At 49.6% G+C, this 21,600-nt stretch overlaps 1 protein-coding gene across 2 annotated transcripts in view; it reads left to right on the forward strand.

Moving 5' to 3' along the window:
- OSBPL7 (oxysterol binding protein like 7) overlaps window positions 1–21,600 on the forward strand; it is a 281,900-nt gene that overhangs the window by 248,991 nt on the left and 11,309 nt on the right. For both annotated transcript variants that reach the window (XM_078645591.1, XM_078645590.1), the window contains one exon: window positions 7,948–8,070. In XM_078645591.1, the coding sequence (XP_078501717.1) occupies window positions 7,948–8,070 (123 nt within the window). The remainder of the gene's footprint in view (window positions 1–7,947; window positions 8,071–21,600) is intronic.

The following is a 21,600-nucleotide window of genomic DNA, read 5'->3' on the forward strand; positions in this document are numbered from 1 at the left end:
TCCAAGGCCCTTTTAGAAGCGGCCCTTCTTGGAAGCCTAAGGACCAGCCGGGCAGTTGCATTCTGTAACACCTGATGCCGGTCAAGACTCTTGACCGTCGCCCCTAGATACAGTATGTTACCGTAATCTAACCGTGAGGTGACAAGAGCATGCACCAGCGTCCTCCTAGCGTCAATGGGAAGAAGGTCCATGGTTTTACGCAAACCTTTGAGGACGCCAAAACATGTCCCCACCACACGTCTGATTTGATGTTCAAATGTAAGATCCGAATCTACCCATACACCCAGGTTCTTAGCCTGGGCGCACGGCATCGGGGCTGGGCCTAAGCAGGATGCCACCATGCCGTTGACCAACAGATATACGAATAATCAGTGGCAGTGATATGTCCTCTCCATTTACGTTGTAGCCTGATTCTTTTGGGGCGCGTTAAGTGGGTTTCCTGCAGTAAAGCTATCTGCATGTTTTAGGTATGAATAAACTGCATATCTACTTGAGGGGGTACGTAAACCTCGTATGTTCCATGTGAGGATTCGCTGTGCAAGCATAGCGTGAGTATGTGTGTATGCGTTGATGGAGGGTACCATGTCACGTTGATTGCGTTGTCTTCCGAGCGTGGCCATAATGGAACATAATGCTGCCCAAGAACTTTTTTACAAAACGTAACAATTATTTTATAACCACAGAATATCATTAGAGCGATCCTATAACTGCGCAGAACTGTTCAAACCTTTACTCGTCACCAAGTTGGTGTATTGCCTGCAGGGTAGTGTGGTTGCAAGTCTTACAAAGACTCGCCTATATGTGAAATCCACCCAATTCCTTGATAACTGTGTTTCCCTTTAGGTGTTGTACAGAGTGATAACACATGTTGAATCCAGTCACCCCCTGCCCCCCCCCTCCAGTGCCTCTCTGGTTCTCCCCCCCCCTTTCACCGCCATCACATGTTCGCTGAGCCTCAACCCTTTCTATTTCTTATCATGTCCATATATATATAGGGCACTTTAAGTAAAACTATACGTATGGGATCATCTGATATGTCAGTCTGCAGTTTGTGGGGGTCACTTTGGGCTTCCTCCTCATGTCATGGAGAGGTGGAGCTGCAATTGGGTCAGTGAGAGGTATGCTAACTGTCTCAGTGTGCCCCAAGTGTGGTGATGGTCTGGGTGTTCAGGAAGGCTGGGATCGCAGGCACAGCCCTCTGCCAGGGTCCCAGCAGACTGGCGAAAAGACCACTCCTCCAGCAGAACAACAGCACAAATGGGCACTCAGGCTATCCTGTGAATACCCTGTGGTGCAGTGTCCTTGTTTACCCGCTCCAAAGGTCCCCTAAACAGTGGGAGGGGGGTCAGGCTCCACTTGGGTGCCGCGCTCAGGCAGATGGCCGAGGTTTAGCTGTGGCAGTTCCGCACGCTATGTGTAATAAAGATGCTGATAATCCAAGATAATTCCAAGTAAAATCCAAGGTTTATTGAACTGCAGCACAGTACATCCACTCTCCAAGTTACCAGTCCTTTTTCTTCACCCCAATCCATTTCAGACCATAACAATTCTAAATGGAATCCATAACACAATGTGCATGAGCAGCTATGAAGACACATTCTATTTAAAAGGGAAATATGTACAACATAGGAATTTGTATTAAAAGGGAAATATCTGCAAACAAGAATACTACACTATGCTTAAAGTCCGGGGCGCCACCAGGCTCCATGTCACGTTGGAGAGGAATGATGGCAAAAATGTAAGGACTTCTATCACTCACAGTGGCCCCGCTCAGCAGGCGCACCCCCTAAGGTCGTATAGGGGGCACAGTGGTCAAGCCACACCTTATCGCATTTCTCCTCATAGGATCTGCCTGCGTTTCCCTCGAGCAATGCTCCTAGCTCCTGGAGAGGCAGCAGTCCGTGTGCGGATACCTCAGTGGGGCCCCACACAGCCTGGATGTGCCAACGGGCCTCGCGTCGCCTATTTTGGCAGCGGTGGTGTCTGCCTGGGGCTTCCTCACTCTTGGGTCTTCCGTGGGCCATTCACGCTCTGCAGTCCCTCCCAGTGGCAGTAGTCACCGGCGTGAACCCCTGGCTGTACTTCTCCCTCGGGCATCCGTGCTGTTCTTCCCAGTCACAGGCTCCGATCGTGAGCGTCGTAGCACGCTGCTTTGCTGGCAGCATTATCCCGGGCACTGGGCTGATCATCCACCACCTCCTTTTGGATTAGCCCCAACAGGAGGTTGTTCACTTTCCCTGGGTGCAATGCGGTTTTGTCCCCAGGGCCCCCGTATCCAGCGGCCACCGCAGGCCCCACACACCGGCCTCGGCGCAGACTCCATAGTGTGGTCTCCCTGCTTGATCTCTGCTCCACCGGACTGGTCCCAGTAGGGGATGTTTACTCCAAATGCAGCTTCGCAGTTCGGGTGCTGCCGATTAACCAGAATATTGTGTGGCCACAGCACAGAGCTCACTTAAAGAGCGTCCGATGCAGCCGCCATCTTGGCCATGCCTCAAATCACTTGTTGTGGTAAGAGTTTTATTTAAAGGATTGCTTCACTTGTTTCTGCCAAAACTCTTTATGATGCCACAGTGGGGCTTGAATTTAATTCTCACTTTTTGATGTGCACCCCTCAGGAGCCACTGCACAGTTGTCTATTAAGACTTCTGATGTTAAAAACGATCTTTCTCTTTGCCAGAACATCGGCTATGAATGCAAGTGAGCTGCATGCTTTTTCTGCCAACCTAACTTGGTATTGAGGATCTAAGTTTCTTTCTGTCAAAAGTGGTCACTCCATTTCGTGTCAGGCAGGCTATCTCCCTTCCAGCATTCTTTGCCCCACCTCATCCCCCTAGGGAGAAAGGAAGACTACCTCATTGGTACCTAAGACAACACTAAGCTTTTATATAGATCCTCTCCAAAAAACGTGGGGTGATCGAACAGCTGTTTGTAGGGTTCTCTGGGGCAAAAAAAGGGCAAGGCAGTGCAAAAAGATCTGCTGTGCACTGGCTTAGAAGCTACTTCCAGAAGGCTTACGGGCTCACTCCACCAGAGCCAAAGCTGATATTACTACGCTGGCATGCAGAATGCCTGTCCCAGATATCGGGCAGGCTACTACGTAGCATTCGCTGCATACATTCTCCCTCTCTGGACCAAAATCATCAACAGCTCACTTCTCCAAGGTTGCATCCTGACTCACTTAAGGTGAGGCAGGTCTCTCCCATTCTTAAGAAACTCACAGCTGTCCCTACGGACCTAAACAACTACCGACCTATCACCAACATTCCCACGTTGGCCAAACTTCTGGAAAAATGTGTTCAACACCAATTAACTAAACACATTGATCGCTTCAATCTACTCAACAAACACTAATCCGGCTTTCGAGCAGATCATAGCACTGAATCAGCCATGACTCACATCATAGATGATGCTCTCCAAATATTGGATCAAAATGGATCATGCCTTCTTATCCTCCTAGACCTCTCATCAGCCTTCGATACAGTCGAACACGAGAACCTGATGGATCTTTTGAACTCTAGAATGGGCCTATCGGGATCAGTGCTTAATTGGTTTACCTCCTTTCTGCAAAACCGGACCCAAAAATTCAAGGTCAACAACACCCTCTCTAAACCTGTTCCAGTTACGCTAGGAGTACCACAAGGATCCTCGCTATCACCAACACTTTTTAACTTATTCATGGAACCACTCACAGATCTGCTACAATCGTCCAACGTCCAATTCCACATGTACGCTGATGATACCCAACTTTACCTTAAGATCAACACTCTTGAAGACATCAACCTGCTTAACTCTACCCTTAAGACTACCCAAACATGGCTGGCAGAGAACCTCCTCAAATTGAACGCCTCAAAAATAGAATTCCTTCTAATAGCCCCGCCTGCCAAAGTCCCCATAATGCAGGAGTGGATTAAACACCTTACTGCATTTAACGTACAACCAACTATTGTGGACTCAGCGAAATCGCTGGGCTTAACACTGGATTGCAACCTCAACATGCAGAAACACATTAGTAACGCAACTAAAGGAGCAAACTTTCAGATCAACACCCTGAGGAAACAAACCCTTCTTACCGGCCAATGACTTCAAGATGGCGGTGCAAGCTCTAGTTCTTCCTCGGTTGGACTACGGTAGTGTCTCGCTTTGCGGCCTCCCTACAGCTACTACTGCCACCCTAAGAGCTTCTACCAATGCGGCAGCGAGACTCATCACTGGCTCAAAAAGAGGGGCTCACATCTCCCCTGACATCAAATCTCTAAACTGGCTGCCATTTGAAGCCAGAATTCACCTGAAAATAGCATGCATGACGCATAAGGCCATTCACCACAATGCACCCAGCTACCTCACACAGAAACTTACAATTTCTGGCGGAATAAGATCCACGAGAAGCTCTGTAAACCTCCTATTGAAGCCTCAAAGATTCAACAAGAAAAAAAACATACAAACGCTCATTTTCTGGAATGGCGCCCAGGATTTGGTACGCCCTCCCCCCGGAAACTAGACTGAACCCCTCCACTGCAGCTTTCAAAAGCGAAGTAAAAGCCATTCTTATGGCAAAATCCTCTTGACCGCAGACCTTTTGTTGCCGAAAGTACTTTTGTATACGTTTTCAATCTAGCCACCTAAGCAATCTATCTATCGTTACCATTGCTCATCAATGCATTTTTATCATCCTCTTTCTGCTCCGTTTTTTGTTGTCCTCAGTGATGTTATTTTTTATTGTTACTTCTTTCCTGTACTGTATTTCTTCACTTTCCAGGTCACTTCCAATGCCCCGCTCTATGATTGCTATATGTACTCTTTTGGACTTATGTTATCATTATTTTTCACAGGTACTGTAAAGCGCTCTGATACCCGCAGGGGTCTTGTCCGCGCTCTATAAAACTCTGAAAATAAATAAATACATTCACAAATGACTTCTGCCTCGACAGTCCGTTCTGCTAAGAGAGGCATTTTGGTTGCTTGATTCTTCAGGACTTTTTTATCTGAGCCAGTACACATACCCATCACCGGGAGAGATACAGCTTGAGATCTTTTAACAAAGTGGGGAATTTGCTGCTGCTACAAGTATCCATCAGAAGAGCAAGTTACTTCCCTGTGGTATTGCTTTTTCGGTGGATACTTTATTTAACTAGAGATTCCTCACCACCTGCTGCCTCCCCCTTTCTAAAAGGGTCCCAATTTAGACATCTGAACACTGCTTGATAGGCTTAGTGTGTGAGGGCATGGACAGCCCAAGAAAGCTACTGATGTCAGTGCCTATGGGTGGTGCTTATATACAGCTCCGCGTGTCACTTCCGGGCACTTACACATGGCTCTGCTTCTCACTTAAGGGGAAAGACGTTGAAGCAGAGCCACACATCACCCCCTTTTGGTGCTCAGGTGTACTATTTTGTTGTTTCCAGATTCAATCTGACAGGATGGGAATATTCACAAATAGCGGTCAGATAGAGTAGCCACTGGAAAGATCGTTACTGAATGTAACTAACGTGTTCTTCTTGACCTCTGTTTATGCTGTAGCTTAGGCCTTGGGCACCAGTAATGTTTTCAAGAGGCATGCATGGAGGTGGTACACTGAGGTTTCAGGAAACATAAAGCTGTTGTTGACCAATATGCTCTTTGATAGTGAACACCTCTATGACGCGTTGAACATTTAGGAAAAAGCAAGGCTGTGGCAAGATCTTCGAGTTGTGTTTATCTTTCACGATTGGTAACTGTGGCACAGAGCAGACCTTCTTAGGTTAGGGCCATGTGTAAAGTATTTATGCACTACCAAAACAGTAACTAAGTCAAAATTCAAAACAATAAAAATCCTAAACTAAAATATCAAAAACCCAATAAGGGGGTACCAACCATATGAATTGTAATAGTTGTAAGTAGGAATAGTCCAGAAGCATAAAGTGCCAATTATATTCAATGGTTGTAGTAGACTTAAACCTAGGCACAATTTGACGTAGGTCACAATTGATTGTGGGTCGTATACCCCATGAAACTTGATTGTTTGCGACAGAGGTCTTGTTTTTAAATTGAGCAGACACACAGCAGTGGTTAAAATATTGGTTTTGCCAGTGGTCGTTTAGCTCGTTTTTAGTTTATAGAAGCAAAAGTCAGTCATAATTATAAGGGGTCAGAATTGGACTGCATGCAGAGATCTCTTCAAGTGCAGGTTTTTACCTTTTTCATACACCTAAATAATTTTGACTTTTTTTACAATAATTGTTTATGGTTTGGAGTTGCCAATGATGAGAACCGGAGCACACTGGCTCCCTTGGTGGTGTTTCTGTGAGGCGCCTCCTAACTCTTGCACATTTTTTTCATTTCTTCACGTGAAATGCACGTTAGTGGTTTATAATGGGGAATGACACTGAACAACTTTTTTTATATATAAAAGTGTGGACAGGAGCACCCAGAAATGGACAGCATTGTGAGTAGCTGCAATTAAATATTTTCGCCAAGATATGGCTTGGGGTATGCTCACAAGGAGTGTTCCGTATTAGATCAGTTGTTTGAATTGAATGTTATGAGAGGAGGGCGACATGATCTCTATCCCTCTATTTATTTATAAAGTTTTATATAGCGCGAACTTGATCCCGAAGGATATCAGAGCGCTTTACAATTTGAGGCAAAGGTAACAAATAAATGCTACTGCCTTTCATCTTGCTGCGGTATTATCCATATATTCTAAAATTAACAACTTATCCGTTGCCTTACAAAATGTACGTATTGTAAAATCTTAAAGTCCAAAGCTATGTACAAAGTAGTTTTAATACAGATGAACACAGAGGGCCTGATTCACAACCATAGTATACAGATGAACACCGAGGGCTGATTCATACATGCTACTCACAATGGGAATTCATGCTGCGGGTAGCGCTCCTTTGTTGTGTATGGTCCTATACCTTTACCTTCTGCCCTTTACATCCCAATCCACCACAGGAGTACATATCTAAACCAACTCAGGAACTGAGAGATGACACTTAGAGACTCATTGAATTTCAGGCAGAGTCCAACAGGAGGGATCGGTCCAGGTCGAATCGACATTGGTCAGCTGGCATATGTAAGAAAAGGTCTCTTTTAGCTTATTGTGTCCCTTTAGCTTTAACATGGGGTCAGCATTATGATCCTTTGAGTCATCCTCTTTGGCCTCCTCCCTAGTGTCCATGTTGAGACCAGCTGTGACTCACATACTTGTGACGTGCATTAACCACTCTCTGGAGAGATCACTATAACGCAGGAAACTGGCAATGGCCAAGTTTCATCTAGGCTGGGGAAACCTACTATTCTTTAAAACAAAAGGAAATAGATTGATGAACTTTTCCACCCAGCAGGTAAACATGTCCCTGGGAGCAGGACATGGAAGACTGCATGTGCAGGATTGTATACCGTAAATGGACATAACCAACTGAGCACAGATACGAGTACCATTTTGTGCAGCACACACATGGGGGCCCATTGGACACCATCTCTTATTTTGGTTGAAAACCCTCAGATTCCAAACATACAAAAGCTGCATTTCATACATGTTGCAAATAATATGGAGGCAAACGATCACAGTTGTGGATAATGACTGGACCTTTTTCAGTCAAGAGCTAGTAGACAGCCTCCGATAGGGGAGCAGGCAAAAATATCTCTGCATCAATACGAACCTAGGTAAAACACAGAGCACCTCAGGAGGGCTCATATGATTCTCAAGAGAACTGGGATTTAAACCAAGGACTATCCAGAAGATGTACCAGGACGGGGTGGAACTCCTTTCGACAGCAAATTTTGTTTCAATAATTCGCTTTTAATAACTTGGTAATTCTCGATCCTGTACAAGATTCTGGGTACTAAATAGACAGCAAATATTTTTTGTGTACTTGGTTAGATAAAATAAGCTTGTGCACAGCATTGAGTAATATATATAAAGCATCATTGATGTGGACTGTGACCTTGATTTCTGTTCAGGTACCTGGAGGAAGGGAATGTGCAGGCAGCGGAGGCTCAGAAGAGAAGGATTGAACAGCTGCAGAGGGACCGGCGTAAAGTCATGGAGGAGAACAACATCCAGCATCAGCCGCGCTTCTTTAGGTAGGCTTGGAGAGTCCAGTAATGGCCTTCCGGTAACACATGTGGAAGCCTTACCCATGACACTTCTTCGGGTTAGGCATTTATAAAAGGGGCCACCATAAGCTTCTGTTCTCTGATAATCTTGGGTATCTGAAAGAGACACGTTAGTATTAGATTCCTTACCTTAGAATATCCCCAGGCGTCAGACTGGATCCGGAAATTTTTGCGTAGCAGTACCCTTGCGCGTCGGTAGGCGTCGTCTGCGGCTCCGCGTCAGTCGTCGGCGTCGTGGGCGCCGTGATGACGTCGTCGGAGTACTTGAACGCCGCCTCCGCGTGCTGACGTCAGTTCTTCTTTTTTCCGCGCCAGCAAGCGCAGATCTGGAAAAAGCAGTAACCCTAGTCATTTTTGACTAACTTTTTTGATCCTTTTTGATTGCTTTTCGAAGTCTCGACTCCGAACGGTGCCGTAGGGATGCCCGGGTTCAAGCACTGTGACGATTGCGACCGTCTGATGTCGGTCACGGATCCTCACCGCGTCTGTTTGTCCTGTTTGGGCGTCGACCACGACGACAAGGCCTGCTCTGACTGCCGGGCCCTCTCCTCGAAGGCCAGGCGGGAGCGGTCCCATAGGCGCCTCGAGCTCCGGCAGTCGGCCCCGCGCCGTGAGAGGTCCCGATCCCATGGGAGGTCGAGGGACAGGTCGCGGGCTCGGAGCCACCACAGCTCCGAGAGTAGGCCGCACTCCTCCGGGTCGAAGTCGTCGTCAGGTAAGAGGCACAGGAAGTCCAAGCGGTGTCATCACTCCTCGGACTCCCCCTGACGCTCGCGCGATGCGGCCGGGGGTTCGGGTGACACCACCCACGCGGCTCCGTCGGAGTTGCGGGCGCCGCGTGCAGCTCCACACCCTCCGGTCCCTGGGCTGAACGCGACGCCGGAGGAGATCGAGCGCTTCCTCATGGCCATGAGGAAACTCTCTCCTCCGACGGGCCCAGCGGACCCGTCTGGGGGCCCTAGCGGATCGGCGGCTCCAGCCCCGACGCCGTCGGGTACTTCGGCCCCGAAGCCGCCGACTCCTTCGGGCCCTGCGCCGCAGGCCCCCATTATCCCGCCGGCGCCTTCGGGCCCGGCGCCGAGGGGTCCAGTTGCTCCGACGCCGCCGGCGCCTTCGGGCCCGGCGCCGCAGGACGCCGCTGGTCCACCTTCGGGTTCGGGATCGTCGCCGGTGGATCTGACGACCTCCCCGGTGTCGGACCCTCAGGTGTCGCCTCCGGCGCCGTCCTCGGGCGGCGCCGGCTCCGGTCATACCTTTGTTCCTGTTCAGCCGTCGAAACGGCCCCGTTGGGCGCCGCTCCAGACGTCGTTTGGTGAATTTCACTTTTATGAACAGGCCCCATTGGTTGAGAGCCTGGTCATCCAGGCCTCCAATTCCCAGACCGCATTCCCGTCGGCCCCGCCGGACAGGGAATCCAAGAGGTATGACCAGTATGGGAAGAAGATCTTCTCATCCCTTAGTCTAGGACTGCGGTCTTCCAACACCGCCTGCCTCTTGGGACGTTACACCCACTCTGTGTGGGATAAGGTCGCGGAAGTGCTGCCAGAGTGTCCGTTGGAGGTACGGGCCAATCTCGGCCAAGCCCTTGTGGAGGGCCGGGATGCAGCCAAGTATTCCATCCGGTGTGGGCTGGATACCACTGACTCGCTGGGTAGAGCGATGGCAACGACGGTGGCGGTCAGACGCCACGCCTGGCTGAGGTCCGTCAACTTCTCGGCAGATGTTCAGAGCACGCTCATGGACATGCCGTTCGATGGCCGTCGCCTCTTTGGCGACAAGGCAGACCATGCGCTTGAGCGCTTTAAGGACTCCAGGGCTACGGCCAAGTCCTTGGGCCTCTCTGGCCAGCGCCAGCAATCGGCTGCCTTTCACTCCTTTCGTGGCCACGGAAGGGGTGCGCCCACACGCGCCGCCAGCCACGCACCGCAGGGCAATACCCAATGCGGTGGCAGCCGTGGGAACCGCCATCCGGGCGGTCGGGGGCAGCGGCGAGGTCAGTCCACACCTTCCCCCGCAGCATCCGCCTCAAAACCCTCCTAGTCCGTGCTTTCAGGCCCATGTGACGCCAGTGGGGGGCAGGGTTCGCCATCACCACCTCCACTGGCGCACTGTCACTTCGGACAGGTGGGTGCTGCAAATCGTCCGAAGGGGCTACTCCCTCCCCTTCGAGGCGGCGACTCCAGCCATGCCACCGCAGAACCACCGTGTATCGGGGGATCATTTGCGACTTCTGCAGGAGGAAGTTACGGCCCTCTTGGCCAAGGGGGCCATCGAGCGCGTTCCTGGGCCAGAAGTAGGGTGTGGTTGCTACTCCCACTACTTTCTGGTACCCAAGAAGGGCAAAGGGGGCCTACGCCCTATCTTGGACCTAAGGGACATCAACGGCTTCCTCCGGAAGGAGAAGTTCAAAATGCTGACTCTGGCTCAGGTTCTGGCTGCCCTGGACCCAGAAGACTGGATGGTAGCGTTGGACTTGCAGGACGCTTACTTTCATATCCCCGTCCTGCCTGCCCACCGGCGCTACCTGCGGTTCATGGTGGGCCACGAGCACTCTCAATTTACCGTGCTCCCCTTCGGCCTTACCAGCGCCCCACGGGTGTTCACAAAGGTGATGGCGGTGGTCGCAGCTCATCTGCGCAGGTTCGGGGTTTCAGTCTTCCCCTACCTCGACAACTGGCTGTTGAAGGTGGGCTCGCCCCAGACAGTCGTCAGCCACCTCCAGACAACGGCGGACCTCCTGCACCAGCTGGGGTTCTCCATCAATGTGCTGAAGTCACACCTGTGCCCCTCTCAGAAGCTCCTCTTCATCGGAGCGGTTCTGGACTCGGCACGGTTTCGGGTTTATCCGCCCGAACAGCGGGTTTCTGTCAGGTTGACGCTGCGGCTTCTGGGGCTGATGGCCTCCTGCATCCTACTGGTGCATCACGCCAGGTGGCAGATGCGGGCTCTGCAGTGGGACCTCAAGTTTCAGTGGACCCAGCATCAGGGCAACCTATCCGACCACGTCCTGATCTCGGAGGGCACTGCGAGACAGCTGCAGTGGTGGCTTACGGACCGCGATTGGGTCAGCGGCAGATCCCTCTCCCTTCCCCAACCGGAGCACGTAGTTGTGACGGACGCGTCCCTCCAGGGCTGGGGAGGCCACTTGGGAGAGGCGGAGATCAGAGGCCTCTGGTCTCCGGCCGAGACCCGGCTCCACATCAACCTGTTGGAGCTCCGGGCGATTCGTCTGGCCTCTGTCCGGGGGAGTGTAGTGCAGGTATTCACGGACAACACCACCGCCATGTGGTACTGCAACAAACAAGGCGGGGTGGGGTCGTGGATCCTTTGTCAAGAGGCTCTTCGCCTTTGGCAATGGTGGAGGAGTGTGGCTCAATGGTTAGAGCGGCAGACCCTGATGCAGAGTTCTGGCTAGGGACCAGGGTTGGATTCCCGCCTCGGCGGGGTCTCGGGCTCAATTTCCTCGGACCTGTTAATTCTCGCCTCGGTGCCTATTCTAATCACGGGCCCCACGCTGCAACTCTGGGCAATAGCTTGCTTAGCCTCCACACCGGCCCCAACAGCGCTAAGGATGCCTAGCTTCACCCTGGGGGTGCCCAGGAGTGGACACTTCACAGGGAAAGCCAGGAGGGGTTCCACAGCGGTATGAGTATCAGCGCCAGGAAACCGCATAGGCGACACCGCAAGGTGACCGTCTGGTGACAGTGCGCTCTATAAGTACCATGACATTTACATTTACAATGGCTGGAACGCCAGGGCGTGACCCTGGTGGCTCAACACCTGGCAAGTTCTCTGAACGCCAGGGCGGACGAGCTCAGTCGTCGGTGCATGATGGATCACGAATGGCGTCTGAACTCGGACGTGGCGCCAGGCCTCTTTCAGTGATGGGGAGAGCCTTGGTTAGATCTATTCGCCACCGAAGAGAACGCGCAATGTCATCAGTTCTGCGCATTGGAATTTCCAAGGCGGCACTCGCTCGGAGACGCTTTTCGTCGCGAGTGGAGTTGCGGTCTGTTGTACGCCTTTCCGCCTATACCACTTCTGCCCAGAGTGCTGAAGAAAATCAAGCGCGACCGGGCCCAAGTCATCCTTGTGGCCCCAGACTGGGCACGAAGGTACTGGTATCCAGAGCTACTCAGTATGTCAGTCGATCCCCCGGTTCGTCTGCCTCTTCAGGAGGACCTTCTGTCGCAGCAGCAGGGGACGGTCCTCCACCTGAACCTGTCCAGTCTCCACCTCCATGCTTGGAGATTGAGCGGCGACAGTTGAGGCCATTTGACTTGCCTCCTGAAGTTTGTAACATCATTCTGGCAGCCAGGCGTCCCTCCACAAAGTCGGTATACGCCTGCAGGTGGAACAGATTTGTGGCATGGTGCACAGCAAAGGCTGTGGATCCCCTCAATGCCCCTCTTTCTGAAGTCCTTCTCTTCCTTCTTTCTCTTGCCCAGCAGGGCTCTGCTCTGGGCACTATCAAGGGCTACCTTTCTGCCCTTTCAGCCTTTCTCAGGCTGCCTGATCAACCTTCTTTGTTCAAGTCCCCTATTGTTAATAGATTTCTTAAGGGCCTCACACACACGTTTCCTCCTGTTCCGTTTGTGATGCCTCAGTGGGACTTGAACCTGGTTCTTACCTTTCTGATGTGCGCTCCCTTTGAGCCACTTCACAACTGTCCTCTTCGCCTTCTGACCTTGAAGACAGCTTTCCTGGTTGCCATCACCTCTGCCAGGAGAGTGAGTGAGCTCCAGGCCCTTTCTTGTACTCCACCTTTCCTTTCTGTCCATCCGGACAAAGTGGTGCTACGTACCAAACCTTCTTTCCTGCCCAAGGTTGTCACAGCCTTCCACATCGGGCAGTCTATCACCTTGCCAACCTTCTTCCCGCCACCGCATCCCTCTAAAGACGAAGAGCGGCTCCATCGTCTGGACCCAAAACGTGCGCTCTCATTCTACTTGGATCGCACACACCAACTCTTTGTTGGTTACGTGGGCGCGAAGAAGGGGAAAGCGGTGCACAAGAGGACCATCTCCCGGTGGATCATCCTGTGTATCCAGGCATGCTACTCCTTGGCTAGGAAGGAGCCTCCTGCTGGATTGCGGGCTCATTTTACCCGAGCCACGGCGACTACCACTGCCCTGGGCAGGGGAGTGCCTTTACAAGACATCTGTCAGGCAGCTACGTGGGCATCGCTGCACACGTTCGCAAGACACTACTGCCTGGACAGCCAAGTCCGGAGGGATGGCTTCTTTGGCCGTTCCGTCCTCCGGGACTTTCTGGTGTGATTTTGGTTCGCAGACCCACCACCGGGGTTGGTATTGCTGGGGTATCTATTCTAAGGTAAGGAATCTAATACTAACGTGTCTCTTTCAGATGCACAAGTTACTACTTGTGTAACGATATATCTGTAAGAGATATTAGTTAGTATTAGATTCCTTACCGACCCACCCATCCTCCCCGTTCTGCGAACCAATATCTAGGGTTAGGGTTGTCCCCTTCAGGGCCCTAGTTTCAATGGCACCAGTGTTGGTTTTTAACATGGCTCTGCGTTTCTGGCGCGGAAAAACTGTGTCTAAGAACTGACGTCAGCACGCGGAGGCGGCGTCTAAGTACTCCGACGACGTCATCACGGCGCCCACGACGCCGACGACGGACGCGGAGCCGCAGACGACGCCTACCGACGCGCAAGGATACTGCTACGCAAAAATTTCCGGATCCAGTCTGACGCCTGGGGATATTCTAAGGTAAGGAATCTAATACTAACTAATGTCTCTTACAGATATATCGTTACACAAGTAGTAACTTGTGCTTTACCAATATTGACTCTCACTAGCCTCCCTCCTTCAGGTAACTATTGGTGGGGGGTGGTTAAGATGTTTATGTTGTTGTGATGAGTTTCTCTGCACCAGGTAACCATCGGCGTGGGGTAGGGCTTACTAATAGTGGCCTTATTCCATCCTCATAAGTCCTTCAGTTTGACCTTTACCAGCCACACTCCATTAAGTTATCATGACAGTGGGCTTAGGGGAACCAAGAGGGTTGGAGCGATTCTGCTATCTACCTACTTCTTTAGGAACCCAATTTACAATGGCAGTCAGACCATCATGTAGATACTTTTCTGTTATGACTTGGAGTGTTCAGAGAAGTGTGTCACATACACAAACCTATTCACTGAATCCTCTCTCCAGTTTAGCCCCCACTGAGTTTTCATTGTTCAAAATTGTCTCGATTTATTTTGTTTCATAAGGAATGTAAAGCTGAGCTGTTTTCCACTGGAAACTGGTGCGCTATTGAGGGAGAGGCAAGATGGCCGCTGACAGGCTGTAGCGCTCAGTCGCAATTTCTCCTCCCTCTCCAACCTACAATAGCGAATTGATAAGGATGCTGTGGACCCCTGCTGGCCTGGATTACCTCGCGGCTGTAAAGCAAAAAGATTGCGGGACTGTGCAGTGGATAGCACACATGACAGCTTCCCTAATCTCATTAATAAAATACGACTTATAAGAATTGCCACGCTACTATCCTGAACAAGAGTGGAGCACAGAATGCCTCCACACACCACAAAGCAGGTGAAGGAGCATAAGGAGCCGGGGTGTTCTAAGGAAGTTCTCAGAGAGGCAATCAAAGACACGCCAGCCACGAGTACTGTGCAGCGCTCTTCGGGGACGGTTCGGAGGGCTCCGATAACATCTACAAGGAAGCCTGGTGATCAGCGGCTAAGCGCGAGCGATGCCGTGACTGCTGACAATGTCCGGAATGCCTCGCTGCAGAGACTCCTAAAAGAAAGTTTTAAGCCTAAAGACGCCTCCCTGCGCCAGCCTACCGTAGCTGAAGCCTTTGCTGCTAAGGTGCAGTAGATCACAGATGCGGACGTGGGGAAAGGGAGAGGAGAAAGCGGTGCCGTCCTCGAGGATGCTGGATGCCAAGGAACGCCGGGAGACAGCGGTGCAAGCTCCGCCCGGCGGTGATCCGAGGAACAGGAAGGCAGGCATTGACTACACTGCTCTGGGAAAAGACAGAGGGAGGCAGAATGAGTGCCTCACTAGCAATGGAGATCCTGCCTTGCCGCTAGCTGGCAGGAACGCTGAAGTGATTGTTCAAACCTTGGTGCGAGCTGAACTGGGTACACCAAACCAAACTGTGAGTACATGGGGAAGCGTTCTCCTTTTGGCATGTCAGGATGATGTAAATGCACTACAACAGCAAGGGGCTCAGGAGAGAGGGGAGCGGGCTCACCTGAGGGGGACTGCTTTTTTTTAATTAAATGAGGATTCTGAGTCTGTGGTATCAAGTGAAGGGAGCTCTGTCGAAGACAGACTCGCGGATCAGTTCTTCCGCTATAAAGAGTACTCAGAAGAAGCGGAGACCTAAAGCAAGAGCTAACTCACCTGGGAGCCCCGCGTACACCGCTAAGAAACTGGTTTGGGACTATTCAGCTACTTCGCAATTGTATCAGGATGGTACTAATCCACTTAGTCAAGGAGGGGAGCAGGCATCTAATTTCCCCCCCCCCCACCACCCCCAGTCTCAGCCCTCCTCAATGGAGCTACTGTTTAATACATTAAAACAGATGCAGGGTGAAGGCATAGGGCTAGGCAGGCAACAAAAAAGATTCAAAGCTCATTGAGAAAAATGAACAGACTATATGAAGAGGTGGTAAACAGAGTGGCATATGTGGAACAAAGGACAGGAAGGCTAGAGGACGATGTCAGCAGATGGCAGACATTTAAACAAGCACAAGAAAAGATGGCCGAGGATGTTCAGTGGAAGCTGGAGGATTTTGAGAACCGGCAGCAGCGGAACAACATAAGACTGCTGGGGGTGGCTGAGGGGCTGGAAGGGCAGGATGTCAGGTTATTTGTTGTCAACCTACTGAAGGGCGCCTTCCCCGAGTCACCATCCTGGCAGTGGGAGAATGAAGTACAGAGAGCTTATCGCTTTCCCCTGACACTGAGGAAAGCTCATGTGGGGGGCTCAGCAGGACAGGCCCAGGGCAATTTTGGTCTATGTGGGCAATTACCTGCTTAGGCAAGAAATTATTGACAAAGCGAAGCCTAAGCGCTCATTTGAAGATATCACATTCTTTGCCAGACCCGACTTCTGTCACGCCACTGTTGAGAGAAGATGGAGGCTAAGGTAGTTAACAACTCCCTTTCAGGCCCTAGGGTCTATATCCCGCCAGGGGAGCACATACAGCACAAACAGCACAGTTTAGCACATTTTGCAAGTCTTTTTAATATATTGGTAGGAAAGGTCGAACAGCTATATGATGTATTCTAATGAGTGTGCGAATTGCGTTGATTAACGTTTGTGGGCTCAATGATTGTACAAAGAGGCAGCGCGTTGCTGCACTTCTTAGGGCAATGCGATTAGATCTTGTTTGTTTACAGGAGACGCATATAGAAGGGACAGTGTCATGAGTTAAACAAAAGGGTTGGGCATATTCTAGCAATACGCACGAGGCAGAAAATGTCGGCAGGGGAAATAAAGGATATTTTAGATGGTAGAGGAGATGTAGTAACAGACTCCGGGGCAATACGGGAGGTCTTTAGACTCTTTTACGTGGGATTATATAACCAAGATCAGATAAGCGAATTAGTGGCCATCCATGAGTATCTAAAGGATATCTTCGCCTCGGTTCTTCCTGAGGAGGAGAAGGTAGCTCTTGATCTCCCTATAACCCTTGACGAGGTGCCTACGGCAATAAATAACCTCCCCTCAGGTAAGGCGGCAGGCCCGGATCAGATTCCGGACGAGTTTTATAACATTTTTCAAGGGGTTTTGAGCAGGGAGATGCAGGACACAATGTTAAAGGCGCAACAAGGAGATTCCATACCATGCGCCTGGGCGGGGGCTGATAAAGTAGTAATACTAAAAAAAGGGCAAGCCACCTTCAGTACCAGGATCTTATAGGCCCATAACTCTTATGAACGCTGGTGCGAAGATCTTTTCTAAAACCCTTGCTATGAGATTATGTAGGGTGATTGAGGACATGGTTAGTCCCACGCAGCATGCCTTTATACTGGGGAAGGGCACTACACAACATATAAGGCAAGTTTTTCCCCTCTTCGATGCAGTGGAGGTCTCAGGGGACCCTATGGCCGTTTTGTTACTCGATGCAGAAAAGGCATTTGATAGGGTCTCCTGGGACTACCTCTGGATGGTTGTGAGGTGGAATGGTATAGTGGTATAGGGGAGGGGTATATAAAAACAATACAGGCTCTCTATAGAGATCCTACAGCCCGATTGAGAATTAACAAAGGATACACTGTCCCTCTTCAGATCAAGAAGCGAGGGACTCGAGAAGGGTGCCCATGCTCACAACTCCTTTTCGCTTTATTCATGGACCCACTGCTACGTAGATTGGAATATAACAACAGGATTTTCCCTCTAATAATGCAGGGGCAGGAATTCAAGATGTTTGCCTACGCAGATGACGTGGCGATTGTTACTTCAGCCCCAGTTACCACTATTGAAGAGGTGGAGGCAGAAGCCTTCAGGGTATATGTTTAACAGGGCTAATACTCAGATAATTAAAAACTCTAGTGCGGTCTGCGAGGATAATCGGGTGGTTAGTTCTGCCATTTACTTAGGGATTAGCATCTCAGCAGATCTGGATAACTCAGTAGAGCGTAATATCGAGCCATTAATTACTAAGGTGAAACCAGACCTCGATAGGATACATAACCTTCAGCTCACGTTGGTGGCCCGTACAAACGTGATAAAGATGATTATCTTGCCTAAATTTCTGTAATTGTTTAGGGCGATTCCACTTTATTTTTTTAGGCTAAATGGTTTCTGACATTAGAATCAATATTGAACAAATTTATATGGGCACACCGCAAAACGAGGAGGGCACTTCGGTACATGACTCTTCCCCAGGGACAGAGGGGGATAGGGGGGTCCCGGATTTTAGAATGTATTATTGGGCGGCGGCACTTCAGTATATGCAGGGGCTGCTAGGCGGAGCGGAGAGGGATCATAAAGTTGGATCTAGTCCCACCAACGTATATGCTACAGTGCTGGGGGCAGAAGCGGGGAACGTTTTTCTCAATTGCACAGATTTCAGTTATTATAAAAGAACGAGGTTCAAGACGTTGCAGGCGGCTTATAAAATATGGGAAGCCTTCTTGCAAAAATTTGGCCTTGGAAGATTTAATAGATATATCCATATGTTTAAGAACGCATCCCATCCAGGGGAGATATTTGCGGACTCAGTGATGGCCAATTGGGGGGGACAGGGAATCCTAAAATTAGGTGACATGATGGGCCCAGGTGGGGTACTTCAGTTCACTGAACTACAGGCCGTATATGGCATCGATAGGAGGAGCTTTTTTAAATACTTGCAGGTACGGAGCTTTTTTAAATGCTTGCAGGTACAGAGCTTTATCTCCAATAAACAGGGCGGGCCATCAGGGTTTAGTAATAATAAAATCCTGGATGTCATTGAAAGGGGGGGAGATTGCACCATTCGTAGATTTTATTCAGAACTTGCCGCAACCAAGTCAGACAACTTAGGGAAATTTGGTACAAAATGGGCAGAGAAATTAGGGATCGAGCAGAGTCACTTTCAGGATTCATTGGTTCTGGGACGGACAATACTATGCTCAGCTGGGCTGCAGGCCCAGCACTATAAGATGATATATTCCCTGTACTACACACCTGCAAGGATAGCTCAGTAGGGAGGCAGCACAGGTATTACTTGCCCTCGCTGTGACTCTTTGGACGCAGACATAATCCATATATTTGCTACTTGCCCGCAGATGCACACACTTCACAGAGCTATCGAATCGTTTCTGGATAGATCTCTGGGTATAAAAATCATCCTCTCACCAGTCTGGATCATACTCTGGATCAATGCAGAGTCTGACCAAGGGTGCCACGTTCAATTCTTATTTATGGCCATGTCTGTCCTACGAATGTGGATTGCAAAGGCATGGCTAGACATGGCGCCCCCTACACTACATCAGTGGCTAGCCAGGCTGCTTGCCGTCTTCAATCTGGAGAAGGGAATCTATGCAAGAAAAGGCAAAAAGGGTAGATTACTTGGGAGGCAAATTTGGGAACCCATTCAACGGTGGAAAGAGAGCCTTAAAAATACACAATAGGCGGGTACGATAGCTGTTTTGTCGCTTTCTTTTTGTTCTTCTTTACTAATATTTTTAATTTCTATATGCTGCCCTTTTCATTTGTGCAGGTTTTTCTTTAAGGAATCAAACCGTGTATGTTGTCATGCTAAATGTGCGAAAAATGTTAATGTATAGAAATCAGATTTTTGCTGTGCTGTAACAGTCTTAATAAATATATTTTTTTTAAAAAGGAATGTAAAGCTGAGTTTGAGAATAATAAAATACAGAAATGTCGGATTTTAATATTGTGCATATAATGCCTTTCATAGACCCCCAAAAGAGCGGATATCCTGCCAAATTAAGCAGATATTGTTTAAGATTCTGCGTAGTGATACAATATCTGCCAGGCTTCAGTTGCTAAAATGTGCTGTTCATACTTCAGACTTAATGGAAAACATTTTTTTAGATGATTCTTTATGTTCATTATCCTAGCCAAGGAGAATTCTTAGTAATACTTCCTCTATGCCAGGAACAGCCTCGAACCAGAGCTGGTCAGAGGGCAAGATAGAGGACTTTAGTATGGGTGGTCATTATGCCATGGATTCTCCGAAATACCACCATTTTACCGGGTGGGCATCCTGCCACGGAAGCTATCAGTTTGCCAAGAATTATCTAAATTGTGCCAAAGCCATCAGCATTCCCGCAGTTTATCAATAATTATTCCCACTATGACAGAGCCTGCATTTGAGGAGTGGCCACTGTACAATGGATGTCCAGAATGTGCCAAAGATTTGCATTATGTGAAGGCCATAATTTTAGTAAGGTAGGCATCATGCCATGGATCCCCACAGTTTGCCAAGAGTTATCACCACCATTGTATTAGGACATGCATTTTACCAGGAGTAGGTATTGAGTGGAAAACATGCACACATGTTTCAGAAATAAGGGAAAGCCAGTACATACATTTCTCTGTAAAAGAGGTATCACAGATGGAGGAGTGAGCAAGGAGGATGCCCAACATGTTAGCTTTATGTGCTTGCTTACATGCCTTTCATTGTTGGGCCAGCTGTATCCCCCACCTGCAAACTTAAACACTGCTAAGCCTTCCTGGCTGCCTCAAAGAATACTGGTACTCTCCTTTGACCAGGAAGAATTTCCAGTACTTGGGGGGCAGGGGTGATTCTGGTAGTCCATACCGGTGAATATGAAGTGCTGCCTTCCGACAGTCAGAATTGCTAGGAAGGTTGGGCAAGGAAAATAGTGTTAACCCACACTAGGTTCTCCCCAAACTAAAGCAAGACGGATTTGGGGAAAAAGGGCACGAACATCCAAACCAGCCCTATCATCAGATTTCAGTTTGGTAATGGACAGACAGACATTGCAGCAGGGTAAGTGTTTTATCGCCCTATCAGTCCCTCTCCCCTGTAAAATATTGCATTTAGTGAAATGAGTGTGAATGGCTTGACAGAACACCACACTTGACCCATTCTGAAAATGAAGCTTTAAGTGGTCCAGGAATCACTATAGCATATATCCATATGTTTATCACCCTCATGTTGAGGAAGAGCTGTAACACCATGTGATGAGAGTCCACTCCATTCCCCCCGGTCCTCTTGTCAGACACCAACGCTGAGAGTGCTCCTGACATTATTTGCTAACGTTTGCAGCTCGATTTGTGATACAGATTTGCACAGACCTACTGCTCTGATCATGATTAGTTTTTGTGAAATGTTTGGAAAAGTGTCTTGTTGTTATCCCTTAAAGCAGTGTTGATATCCAGATCCACTTACCTTAGACTGGAACACCCCATTCCTCGAGGCAAACAACTCGCTCGACCCATCCCAGTCCGGATTTCAAGCCAACCATAGCACCGAACCCGCCCTCATCGCAGTCACCGACGACATCAGGACCCTGATGGACAACGGAGAAACAACCGCCCTCATCCTCCTGGATCTCTCGGCAGCCTTCGATACTGTATGCCATCGCACCCTAATAACCCGCCTCTTCACCACTGGGATCCAAGGAAAGGCCCTGGACTGGATCACCTCGTTCCCCTCCGACAGAACCCAGAGAGTCCGCCTCCCTCCCTTCTGCTCAGAAGCCACCAAGATCTGCGCCATACCCCAAGGATCCTCGCTCAGTCCAACCCTCTTCAATATCTACATGAGCACCCTCGCCGCCATCGCACGCAAACAAAACATCAACATCATCTCCTACGCCTACGACACCCAGCTGATACTCTCCCTCACCAAAGACCCAGCCACCGCCAAAACAACCTACAGGAAGGAATGAAAGACGTCGCAGAATGGATGAAGCTCAGCTGCCTGAAGCTGAACTCAGACTAGACGGAGGTCCTCATCCTCGGACAATCCCCTTCCGCCTGGGACGACTCCTGGTGGCCCACGGCGCTGGGCCCTGCACCGACACCCTCGGA

This window comes from Lissotriton helveticus, chromosome 5_1 (assembly GCF_964261635.1).
Source record: "Lissotriton helveticus chromosome 5_1, aLisHel1.1, whole genome shotgun sequence".
NCBI classification, from domain to species: Eukaryota; Metazoa; Chordata; class Amphibia; order Caudata; family Salamandridae; genus Lissotriton; species Lissotriton helveticus.